This window comes from Heptranchias perlo, chromosome 28, assembly GCF_035084215.1.
Source record: "Heptranchias perlo isolate sHepPer1 chromosome 28, sHepPer1.hap1, whole genome shotgun sequence".
Lineage (NCBI taxonomy): Eukaryota > Metazoa > Chordata > Chondrichthyes > Hexanchiformes > Hexanchidae > Heptranchias > Heptranchias perlo.
In genome coordinates, this window is record NC_090352.1 from 2568417 (window position 1) to 2581603 (window position 13187).

Sequence of the window (13187 nt, forward strand, 5' to 3'; positions counted from 1 at the left end):
TAGGAGGCAGACAGTCTGCAGGAACCAGGTATGGTTGATCGATCTGACAGCTGGTTAAGATGAAGGGAATTTGTTTTAGGTGCAAATTGGATCGTACACGTTCAGAGCTGTAGCAGATACTCTGAACCCAGATAACATGACTGAATGCTTGTTATCACTGCATGCAGCAGTTCCTATTTACTTGATTACACAACAACTCTAACCTCAAAGGCTGTTTAACCTTCAAGATGCAATGTTGTACATGGACCACACAAGTTCCAGTCCACTGTGGAACTTGTTGCTTATATAACCGAATGAAAACCTCCACGAGAAAAGCTCAGACTGCAAAACAGTTATCTGTAAAGGGCATGTTAACCCCCTCTTGTGGACTATTCAATATCTCACTTGTTTCTGTGTGTCACTTCCATCTCTAAATAAATCTAAGCAAATAGTTTTAACCGGCGCACATGAACTGGCGATATTTTCTGCCTTCAGAGGGGATAGGAATGGTGGTGGGCATCAGGCAATTTAAAGAATAAGCAGTTTGAAGGTGTCTGCCTCGGCTCAGAGTTAGGAGATCGTGGGTTCCAGCTCAGGTCTAGGACTTCAGCACAACCCAGGCTGACACTTCAATGTCACACCAATAGAGATGCTGTCTTTTGGATAAGACTTTAAAATGAAGCCCCATTTGCCTGCTCAGGTGCAAATAAAAGATCCCATGGCACTGTTTGAAGAGGAACAGAGATGCTAACTTTCAGATAAGACATTAAACAGAGGCCCCGTTTGCCCCCTCAGATAAAAGATCCCATGGCACTATTCGAAGAAAAGCGGGAGAGTTACATAAGAACACAAGAAATAGGAGCAGGAGTACGCCAATCGGCCCCTCGAGCCTGCTCCGCCATTCAATAAGATCATGGCTGATCTGATCCTACCCTCAAATCTAAAGAACACAAGAAGTAGGAGCAGGACCCGGCCACTCAGCCCTGGGCCCTCTCTGCCACCCACAGGGCCTTGACCGATCCGAACTCAGCTTCATGTCCAATTTCCTGCCTGCTCCCCGTAACCCCTAATTCCCTTTACTTCTAGGAAACTGTCTATTTCTGTTTTAAATTTACTTAATGATGTAGCTTCCACAGCTTCCTGGGGCAGCAAATTCCACAGACCCACCACCCTCTGAGTGAAGAAGTTTCTCCTCATCTCAGTTTTGAAAGAGCAGCCCCTTATTCTAAGATTATGCCCCCTCGTTCTAGTTTCACCCATCCTTGGGAATATCCTTACCGCATCCACCCGATCAAGCCCCTTCACAATCTTATATGTTTCAATAAGATCGCCTCTCATTCTTCTGAACTCCAATGAGTAGAGTCCCAATCTACTCAACCTCTCCTCATCCCCGGGTTTAGCCAAGTGAATCTTCTTTGTACTGCCTCGAGAGCAAGTATGTCTTTTCTTAAGCGTGGACACCAAAACTGTATGCAGTATTCCAGGTGCGGTCTCACCAATACCTTATATAACTGCAGCAATACCTCCCTGTTTTTATATTCTATCCCCCGAGCAATAAAAGCCAACATTCCGTTGGCCTTCTTGATCACCTGCTGCACCTGCATACTAACTTTTTGATTTTCTTGCACTAGGACCCCCAGATCTCTTTGTACTGCAGTACTTTCCAGTTTCTCACCATTAAGATAATAACTTGCTCTCTGATTTTTCCTGCCAAAGTGCATAACCTCACATTTTCCAATATTGTATTGCATCTGCCAAATCTCCGCCCACTCACCCAGCCTGTCTATATCCCCTTGTTGGTTTTTTATGTTCTCCTCACTCTCTACTTTCCCTCCCATCTTTGTATCATCTGCAAACTTTGATATGTTACACTCTGTCCCCTCCTCCAAATCGTTAATATAGATTTTAAAGAGTTGGGGACCTAGCACCTACCCCTGGTGTCCTGGCCAACATTTACCCCTCAACCATCATTAAATAGATTATCTGGTCATTTAGCTCATTGCTCTTGGGATCTTGCTATGCACAAATTGACCGACATTTGCTTACATTACAACAATGACTACACCAAAAGTAGTTCATTGACTGCAAAGAGCTTTGGGACATCTTGAGGACATGAAAGGCACTATATAAATGCAAGTTCTTTCTTCCTAATGCGACTGAAGATCCAGCCATGAATGAGTGTAAGTGTTGAAATAAAGCCTCGAACCATTAACACCTCCAGGTAGCCCAGCCAATTGGGAGCAGGTAGCCTGGCCAATTCTCCCGTTGCTAACCTAAGGTGCTGAGGCCAATTATAATACCTCCTACAGGGGCACCTGCTGAAATCAGCTAATTTCCTACTGATTGGGGATTGAACCTGAGACCTTCCTTGTGTGTGGCTCAGCTATTCACTGGATGAAGTGACTGAGCCAAGTGGAGGGGCAGGGAACAAGAGAGAAAAGGGAAAAGGAAGCATCACTGGTGAAATGTTATTCGAAGTTGTAAGGGTAGTGAATCGGTTATTGGAACCTGAAAATACGATCAAGACGATGTCAACATCAGCTTTGCAGTGTTTGTAGCTGTGAGGCAGTCATTGAACACTGCATGCTCTTTAAGACCACCTCCTCCAGCGGGCAGTTCATGTAGTGTGGGTCAGTAAATGGCTGGAAGGTAGGAACCATAGATTAGGAAGAAAGGAACATTCTCTGACTGGCAGGATGTGACAAGTGGTGTTCCCCAGGGATCTGTACTGGGACTTCAGCTTTTCACCATATATATTAATGACTTGGATGAAGGAAGAGAGTTGAATATCCAAGTTTGCAGATGACGCAAGTAGGGAGGCACAGTAAATTGTGTGGATAGGAGCAGAAATTTATAAAGGGACACAGAGAGATTAAGTGAGTGGGCAAAACTGTGACAGATGGAGTTCAACATAGGGAAAGTGTGAGACCATCCGCTTTAGATCCAAGAAAGATGAATCAGAGTATTTTCTTAATGGGGAGAGACTAGAAACTGTGGAGCAGCATTGGGATTTAGGTGTCCAGGTACACACATTAGGAGCAAGTGCACAGGTACAAAAAGCAATCAAAAAGACTAACAGAGCAAGGGGGCTGGAATACAAAAGTAACTAACTGATGCTTCAGTTGTACAGAGCCTTGGTCAGACTCCATCTCGAGTACTGCGTTCAGTTTTGGACACCGCACCTCAGGAATATATTGGCCTTGGAGGGGGTACAGCGCAGATTCAACAGCATCTTAAAGGGTTAAATTATGAGGATAGGTTGCATAAACTTGGCTTGTATTCCCTTGAGATTAGGGGTGATCTGATCAAGGTGTTTAAAATTATAAAAAAGGATTCGATAGGGTGGATAGAGAAACTATTCCCTCAGGTGCGAGTCCTGAACAAAGGGACATAATCTTAAAATTAGAGCTAGGCCTTTCAGAGGGAAAATCAGGAAGCATTTGTTCACACAAAGGGTAGTGGAAATCTGAAACACTCAAAAAGGCTGTGGATGCTGGGGGACAATTAACATTTTCAAGACCAAGATAGGCATATTTTTTGTTAGGTAATGGTATCAAGGGTCATGGATCTAAGGCAGGTAAATGAAGTTGAGGTACAGATCAGCCATGACCTAACAATGACAGAACAGGCTCAAGGGGCTAAATGGCCTACTCCTGTTCCTATGCATCTTCCCCAATTGCAGCGCTAAAAACTGAACTGATGCAAACTCCACACAAGCAAACTACAGTGCTATGCTACACCTGCTTTGTCACAGTATAGCCGCGACATTATTTTTGACAAATGGGGACAACAGTTCCAAAGGTCTTTTTTAAATGAGTGTATCTGGAGCTCACTGGAAGTCAGAAACCATTTAACAACGTAGTGATGTTAGTTTGTAATGTGACTAAATCCTAGCCGTCCATTCTATTAATAATTAGTGGGATGCAGATTAAAGTCTATTTGTTGTTGGATAGAGTCACCATGGTGTTTACAGTGCAAAATTAAAACTTACTGCTGTTTGGAAAGATAATCCACGTGCGTACGGAATAATCCGCAAGTATGTAGAAAGGAGTTAGCTACTCTGACGTTAAAGGAGGAAGCGCTGGCAGCCAGCCAGGTAGGGAGAAGGTCAGACACAGTGACTACAGTCAGTCACAGATTTATAATTAAAGCATGCATCTTTCGCAGGCCATGGGCATCTCTCCAGAGTAGCAATTATGTTCACATCGCAGCAGCAAGGGCTTAGCACATACACGGAGCAAACCAACTGGCTCTGTATTGGAGCTGCCACAAGAACTACACATTCTGAAGAGCCCTTCCCAAGTTAACAGACAGATTACCACATCACCACAGCTAAAGCAGAGAGGCAGCCACGGTCAACACAAAGGGTGATTCAACAGTGGAACGGTATATAGAACAAAAGGTGCCAGACAAAACCATTTCAGGGCAAATTCTACACTTGTTAGTCATCAAAACAAAAATATCTGAAGACAATTACATTTTTTTAAACCCCTTTCTTGGTAAAGTGTTAAGCATACCATAGCATGGCAATTGATTCAAGAAATTCACTTAGCACGGTGTATAACTTTATTAGTTCCAAAGTTCACCCAAACCTAACTAAGCATTAGATTCACAGAATATGTGGCTTTGCATCAAGATCTAATACAAGTCATAAGTAATTACATACTCATGATTCAGGGCACCTCGCCTAGGTCAGTAGCTGGGTCCTGTTCGCTTGAAGTGCTAGATAACTAACCTGCTCCTTCTCCTCTACACGATCATTCTAGTTTTACCTTCAGCCAACTGTGGCGAACAGATTTTGTTTCACAAGGAAACATAGGGGTAGAACCATAGCTACTGCAAAGGCATTTAAAATAAAATTGCTGGACTATAACTTGGTGTTGTAAAATTGTTTACAATTGTCAACCCCAGTCCATCACCGGCATCTCCACATCACTGCAAAGGCCTCATTTTTGTCTGAACTTTAACGTTTCTAGTATTTTCTAATAAACCTTGTCTAAAAAATTTCCTAATTATACAAAAGGAAACAATAAGAGCAATTAAAAACTACAATTTGAGCAATAATCATCAACGTGTTCTCATCCTGGAGGAAAAAAAAATGTTTTAAATGACCAGAGTATCCCTTTCAAAAACCATTTTTTAATGTTCACTCAGTGACCTTTCCAAACCAGTCCAGGAGATGAAACAATTGTTCCTTTACAGCCATAGTCTATGCTTCCATATCTCAACTAGATGCTAATCAGTTCAAGACCAAAGTTACTCGCCCGTCATTTGGGGCACTTGACGAGTTGCAGAGCAGGCTTTCGTCATTTTTATAAAAAGTATTCCTTGCCAATTTTCTCCTCCCCCAGCCCCTCCTTTGCTGGGCTAAGGCTCCATGGGTGCCAGCTGCTCTCTGGTAACTCATCCAAATGGCTATTCTGTATGTGTGCACCGAAACAACACATCAGCAGGCTACTCCACAGCAGAGGGCATCACAGTTAAGCCTGCTCTAGTCACAAACATGTGCCCCTGCAGCAGGGATCAATGGATAGTGATCAAGAGTGGAAATCCTCTGCCTTCCTCCCTCACCCACCCTCTATAAATCAGGAGGCCAAGGATGATATAGTTCCTTACCAATGGCCTCCACTAAAATCAACTAACTTTGCACATGACCAGGAATTGAAGCTGGAATTTTCTTAGTCAGTTAATCATGGAATCGTTACAGCACAGGAGGGCATTCGGCCCATCGAGCCTGTGCTGGCTCTTTGTGAGAGCAATCCAGTTAGTCCCATTCCCCTGCTCTTTTCCTGTAGCCCTGCAAATTTTTCCCTTCAAGTATTTATCCAATTCCTTTTTGAAAACCACAATTGAATCTGCTTCCACCACCCTTTCAGGGAATGCATTCCAGATCATAACTAGTCGCTGCCTAAAAAAGTTTTCCCTCATGTCGCCTTTGCTTCTTTTGCCAATCACCTTAAACCTGTGTTCTCTAGTTCTCGACCCCTCCGCCAATGGGAACAGTTTCTCTTTATTTACTTTATCTAAACCCTTCATGATTTTGAACACTTCTATCAAATGTCCTCTTAACCTTCTCTGCTCTAAGGAGAACAATCCCAGCTTCTCCAGTCTATCCACATAGATAGTGGATAGACTGAAGACCCTCACCCCTGGAACCATTCCAGTAAATCTTTTCTGCACCCTCTCTAAGGCATTCACATCCTTCCTAAAGTGCGGTGCCCATTATTGGACAATACTCCAGCTGTGGCCTTGCTTTTGTACTCTATGCCTCTATTTATAAAGCCCAGGATCCCGTATGGTTTTTTAACTTCTTTCTCAACCTGTCCTACCACCTTCAAAGATTTGTGCACATATACCCCAGGTCTCTGCTTCTGCACCCCCTTTAGAATTGTATCATTTAGTTTATATTGCCTCTCCTCATTCTTCCTGCCAAAATGTATCACTTCGCACTTCTCTGCGTTAAATTTCATCTGCCATGCGCCCGCCCATTCCACCAGCCTGTCTATGTCCTCTTGAAATCAATTACCATCCTCACTGTTTACTACACTACCAAGTTTTGTATCATCTGCAATTTTTGAAATTGTGCCCTGTACACTCAAGTCGTTAGTATGTCAAAAAAAGCAGTGATCCTAGTACTGACCCTTGGAGAACACCATGGTATACTTTCCTCTAGTACAAAAAACAACCGTTCACCACTACTCTCTATTTCCTGTCACTTAGCCAATTTCGGATCCACGCTGCCACTGCCCCTTTTATTCCATGAGCTTCAATTTTGCTGACAAGCCTATTATGTGGCACTTTAACAAACGCCTTTTGGAAGTCCATATATACCACATCAACTGCATTGCCCTTATCGACCCTCTCTGTTACCTCATCAAAAAACTCTACTAGGTTAGTTAAACACGATTTGCCTTTAACAAATCCATGCTGGCTTTCCTTTATTAATCTACACTTGTCCAAGTGACTATTAATTTTGTCCCAGATCATTTCCTGAACTAGCTGAGAGACTTGGGATGGGAGGCTCGCTGGATTTTAGATGTGCTGATTGACAATATACTGCCTTATGATGGTACCCAAACGGTTCACTAAATTTATCAGTGCATTCGATGGCAAACAGAAATGGCATTTTGAAGATTCCTCACTACTTCTGCCCCAAAAGCAGTGTAATCGGTAGGTTTTGTCAATTCACATTATAGCCTTTATAAATGTTCGTTTAACAAACCAGCTGCCCATCACAGCAGAACCGCTATCAGAAAACTCAATCATAGAATTGTACAGCACAGGAGGCCATCATTCAGTCCATCTTGCCTGTGCCGGCTCTTTGAAAGAGCTAATCAATTAGTCCCCCAACCCCTGCTCTTTCCCCATAGATCTTTTTCCCTTTTGAAAGTTACTATTGAATCTGCTTGCACCACCCTTTCTGACAGTGCATTCCAGATCATAACAATTTACTGTGTTAAAACACTTCTCCTCAGCTCACACCTAGTTCTTTTACGAATCATCTTAAATCTGTGTCCTCTGGTTACTGACTCTCCTGCCAGTGGAAACAGTTTCTCCTTATTTACTCTATCAATATATTTACTCATTACAGTAAGATGGAACCCGAAAAGCAACTATTTCCCTCGACCCTATGGACATGCAAAGTTAGGCTGTGACAGTCTTTAAAACGTGGGAGCTCACCCCAGTTGAATTATTCACTATTAAATACTGAACTGAATAAGCCCTTTTCCACAAGAGGCAGAACCGCACAAAACTGCAATTGTCACAACTGCTACTGAGCTAAAAGGAACTTGCTGCTACAGAGTCAAATAATGTCATTCAACAGAACTAGCATGTACCAGCTGTCAGAGCCACTTTAGGAACAATGATCAACTGAGTGGATATCTGCATCAAAAGCTGTTTATAACCATCGGAACTGACCTAACGTGTGTCTTCACAGCCACTACTCATTGGGACATGGTGCCCTCAGGGGACTTTTCCACAAAGAGATGATTCATGCTTTGTAACATTAACTGACAATGGGATTCAGTCAATAAAAAGCCCAATCATTACATTTACTCTTTGAGCGAGAAGTGAGATGGATATGATGCTACCTGCATTAGAAATTAAAAGCTTAAGAGCCACCCCATGGCTCAGGTGGTAAATGTTCTATCTAGTGTGGAACTGAGCCATTAACAGATGAGGACGACCCTGGTTCAACTATTACTGCGTTGAGTTATTCAATGTCAGGAAGCCTGATGGTACAGGCACTACAACTTGCCTCAGTGCCAGTGGACTGGGGAAGGGGGTGGAAAAGCAGAGTCACTGCTCTTGATTACTGTCCAGTGATGCCTGGAAAGTGTGTGCTTGTGAACACAGGTGCAGTCTCAGATTTTTTTAAAAATTCGTTCATGGGATGTGGACGTCGCTGGTGAGGACGGCATTTATTGCCCATCCCTAATTGCCCTTGAGAAGGAGGTGGTGAGCCGCCTTCTTGAACCGCTGCAGTCAGTGTGGTGACGGTTCTCCCACAGTGCTGTTAGGAAGGGAGTTCCAGGATTTTGACCCAGCGACGATGAGGGAACGGCGATATATTTCCAAGTCGGGATGGTGTGTGACTTGGAGGGGAACGTGCAGGTGGTGTTGTTCCCAAGTGCCTGCTGCTCTTGTCCGTCTAGGTGGTAGATGTCGCGGGTTTGGGAGGTGCTGTCGAAGAAGCCTTGGCGAGTTGCTGCAGTGCATCCTGTGGATGGTACACACTGCAGCCACTGTGCGCCGGTGGTGAAGGAAGTGAATGTTTAGGGTGGTGGATGGGGTGCCAATCAAGCAGGCTGCTTTGTCCTGGATGGTGTCGAGCTTCTTGACTGTTGTTGGAGCTGCACTCATCCAGGCAAGTAGAGAGTATTTCATCATACTCCTGACTTGTGCCTTGTAGATGGTGGAAAGGCTTTGGGGAGTCAGGAGGTGAGTCACTCGCCGCAGAATACCCAGCCTCTGACCTGCTCTTGTAGCTGCAGTATTTATATGGCTGGTCCAGTTAAGTTTCTGGTCAATGGTGACACAAGGATGTTGATGGTGGGGGATTCGGCGATGGTAATGCCGTTGAATGTCAAGGGGAGGTGGTTAGACCCTCTCTTGTTGGAGATGGTCATTGCCTGGCACTTGTCTGACGCGAATGTTACTTGCCACTTATCAGCCCAAGCCTGGATGTTGTCCAGGTCTTGCTGCATGCGGGCTCGGACTGCTTCATTATTTGAGGGGTTGCGAATGGAACTGAACACTGTGCAATCATCAGCGAACATCCCCATTTCTGACCTTATGATGGAGGGAAGGTCATTGATGAAGCAGCTGAAGATGGTTGGGCCTAGATAATGTTGAATAGGCTGCTGACACTCTTCATCTAGTATCATTCATAGAAGATGGCCATTTGGGTGATGTACCAGAGATTGGTCAGCACCAATGGAACCAACCCAACATGAAAGAAACCTTCAAGAGTGGAGGAGAGAACAATTGGAGGCTGTAAAAAAAATTAAATTTTCTGCTCCCATAGCTGATACCAACCAGAAACCGGGCTCAGCAAAACCATCTCCGAGAAACTCCAGACATTAGTATACACAAACCAGATGTCCTAGCAATCTAAGTAGGACTTAGCTCTGGACTGGGTTTGTAGATTAGGACACTTCTGAAGGAGTACTATGTACAATCCTGGTTACTGTACTACAATGATATCCAAACACTGGAGGCAGTGCACAAACGAGCAACCAAACCGATACCAAGTTTCATGCATCCCAGTTCCAAGAGGGTGAGAAGGCGGCTCGGGGTGGGTGGGACAGGAGGATATTATTCATGTATTCAAGATCCTCAATGCAATAGATAAATTGAACCCTGATATGTTTGAAATTTCCCCAAGAGGGAAGATGCATGGACAGTTTAGAATGAACTACTTTACAGAGAGGGTGTTGAACATGTGGAATGGGCTGCCCAAGGAGGGGGATAGTGTGACAACATTTAAAAGGAGAATTGGATAGAATTATATGGAATCTACAACACAGAAACAGACCATTCAGCCCAACTGATCTATGCCTGTGTTTATACTCTACACGAGCCTCCTCCCACCTTGCCCCCTGTATCCCTTTATTCCCATCTCCCTCGTGTATGCATCAAGCCTCCCCTTAATTGCATCTGCTTCGAACGCTCCAAGTCACCGAGTTCCACATTCCCACCACACTCTGTGTTGAGAAATTGTTCCTAAATTCTTTATTTAATGTTACTGGCTATCTTATATTGGTCAGGTGAAAAACGTCCCATCTGTGTAGAATCAGGAATCAAAGAAAAAAAAAAGCACCAGAGGACCTACTCCTGATTACTGTTCATTGCATGCAGCGTGTGGGCGTTGGGCGAGGGCAGAAGTGGGATTGCCTGTGATGCCCCCATCTCCGATTAAACACTAGCTCACACTTACTATCACAATGAATGGGAGGACCCTAGGCAAGACAGAGGGATCTTGGTGTGCAAGTTCACAGATCCCTGAAGGCGGCGGAACAGGTAGATAAGGTGGTAAAGAAGACATATGGGATACTTGCCTTTATTAGCCGAGGCATAGAATATAAGAGCAAGGAGGTTATGATGGAGCTGTATAAAACACTGGTTAGGCCACAGCTGGAGTACTGTGTGCAGTTCTGGTCGCCACACTACAGGAAGGATGTGATCGCTTTGGAGAGGGTGCAGAGGAGATTCACCAGGATGTTACCAGGGCTGGAGCGCTTCAGCTATGAAGAGAGACTGGGAAGATTGGGTTTGTTTTCCTTGGAGCAGAGGAGGCTGAGGGGGGACATGATTGAGGTGTACAAAATTATGAGGGGCACAGATAGGATGGATACGAAGGAGCTTTTTCCCTTCGTTGAGGGTTCTATAACAAGGGGACATAGATTCACGGTAAAAGGCGGGAGGTTTAGAGGGGATTTGAGAAAGAACTTTTTCACCCAGAGGGTGGTTGGAGTCTGGAACTCACTGCCTGAAAGGGTTGTGGAGGCAGGAACCCTCACAACATTCAAGAAGCATTTGGATGAGCACTTGAAATTCCATAGCATACAAGGCTACGGACCAAATGCTGGAATATGGGATTAGAGTAGACAGGGCTTGATGGCCGGCGCGGACCACGATGGGCCGAAGGGCCTCTATCCGTGCTGTATGACTATGACTCTAAAGCTCACATGTGAATAATGACCACTTGGGTGAGGTGCCAGAGGGTGACTACTGCTCAACACCTTTAAGAGAGGAGTGTTGGGGAGAAAGAGTGCGTATGTTTGTGATAGACAGTGCCACAGCACGTTCCAGTACAACATGCTGTAGCAGAGAGTGAGTGCCATGGGATCGATCACACCCACTCAGCTCCAGTTCCCATCTATTGCGCTGTAGTGAGGTACAAATCGAAGGCCACTGAGCAAGAACAAAATAGCGGGAGTGTCCCCCTTCAGCTGCTCTTGCTGAATGGCACAGGCCAAGGCCAGGAGCACTATCCTGTCAGCCACAGCTGGTGAGTGCTTTAGGGAGTTAGGGTAAAGAAAGAATTTCTAAAGGAATAAGTTCATCTGGATTCGGTCATTAGCACTGTGCTTATCCTAGCACCCAATTCACCCCCAGTTTGGAAAATGCTACAATCAGTGACTTGAGGAGCCATAAAGACCAAGTATCAGTGGGACTAGTGCATTAGGGAGGTACTCAAAAATTAGGAACAAAAGCAAATCCTCTGGGAAATATTGCACGCGTCAAACCCGACTTGAGCACACGATCACAAGTACCACAGGTCAAACATTCCATTTGCTCACTCGCTTATTCTTCATCTTGCTATCACATAGCTGCTCTCACCTGTCATTAAGGATTGAACCTTGGGCCTCAGGGGGTGCGATTGCCAGCTGGAAGGGAGTGTTGAAGTAATGCTGTTGCTCATCTGATCTGTGTATGATCCTCCCATCACGCACTATGAGAAAGCCTGAGTCTCCCAAATTAGCAGTGTACAAACAGCGTTTCTGTCTGTCCAGGATTACAAGACAAGCAGTACTGCTACCTGTGGACAAATTAACAGGAGCATCATGAGTTTGATAAAAACAGCACAAGGCATTCTCAGCCAGTTGGTGTTTTGTACCTAATCCAACTGTTAAATAAGGATAAGAGAAGCTTTATAATAAAAGTAGATCAAAAAAAATGAATGCTGCAAATTAAAAAATAGAAAATACTGGAAACACAGATTAATATGCATTGATACAAAAAAAAACAGCAGATTCAGCCCATAAAGTATAGGCACAACTCCGTGGATTTCATTTTACACCTGTAAAGAATTTCTATGTAGTCAAATCTTAACAAAAAAGGTTATTTAGTCCAACCATCTCATCCCTTGATCAGAAGCAACCTCAGTGAAAATTAACTGCTTCATTTATAAGGTAAGTGTTTATTAGTGCAAACATGACTGGGATTTGTTTATAATTCCATTGTAATCGTTAACAATTAAACTATACAGCCCAGTTGCAAAGACCATTCATCATCGATTTGTTAATTGTTCCACCTTATCTCCAATCACATTAATAGAAGCCTGCAGCCTTGTAGATGGTAAGCTGGAAGACACAGTTTTATGACAGGATAGTTATACTAAGTAAGCAGCAATGAAAGCAATAGCAGGGAATAAAGATAAAGGCGACTACTCCTAAAGTATAGGTAGCACAGAGACAAATATAAAACCAAGCTAGAGGAGAAGAAACTGGTCAAGAGAACCAGCACAGAAAATGTTAAAATGGTTATTCATCCCACTTTCGGTGGGGCATGGCTGGAACAGAAAAGCTGACACGTCTGCCTACAAATGAATTTCAAAAGTAATTGATTGTGTGTGAAGCACTGAGGACTTTCAATGTGATCAGGTACTGTTTCTCTTTTTTCCATTGTTGTCAGCCTTTCCCTGTTTGCATCCTATTTTTTCAGACTATTTTTGTGTTCCTCCTCATCTTTCGTCTTCTCCCTCTGTATCATTGTGGCTTTCACACACACTTATTAACTGCCATTTACTCCGATCCTGTATCTGATCCAGGGTATACAAAAATGGTGTACATGTAGCAAGTCCAAAGTGAGTACAGCGATCGGGTGGGTGCAGTAGCTGGTGCAACATACACAGGAGACAGAAACTGGGTCTTGGAGTTGAAGCCAAAGGTTAGAAGGGATACTGAAAGAGACAGGATGGG

The 13187-nt window shown here is 44.0% G+C and overlaps 2 protein-coding genes across 6 annotated transcripts in view; one reads left to right on the plus strand and one right to left on the minus strand.

The window, feature by feature from the left end:
• The window catches only part of LOC137344773 (SH2B adapter protein 2-like), a 566922-nt gene that overhangs the window by 485305 nt on the left and 68430 nt on the right, over window positions 1–13187 (plus strand). The gene's annotated exons all lie outside the window — the stretch shown is intronic.
• The window catches only part of LOC137344755 (protein phosphatase PTC7 homolog), a 61440-nt gene that overhangs the window by 37844 nt on the left and 10409 nt on the right, over window positions 1–13187 (minus strand). The window contains exon 3 of the mRNA XM_068007882.1: window positions 11827–12025. Within this exon, the coding sequence (XP_067863983.1) occupies window positions 11827–12025 (199 nt within the window). The remainder of the gene's footprint in view (window positions 1–11826; window positions 12026–13187) is intronic.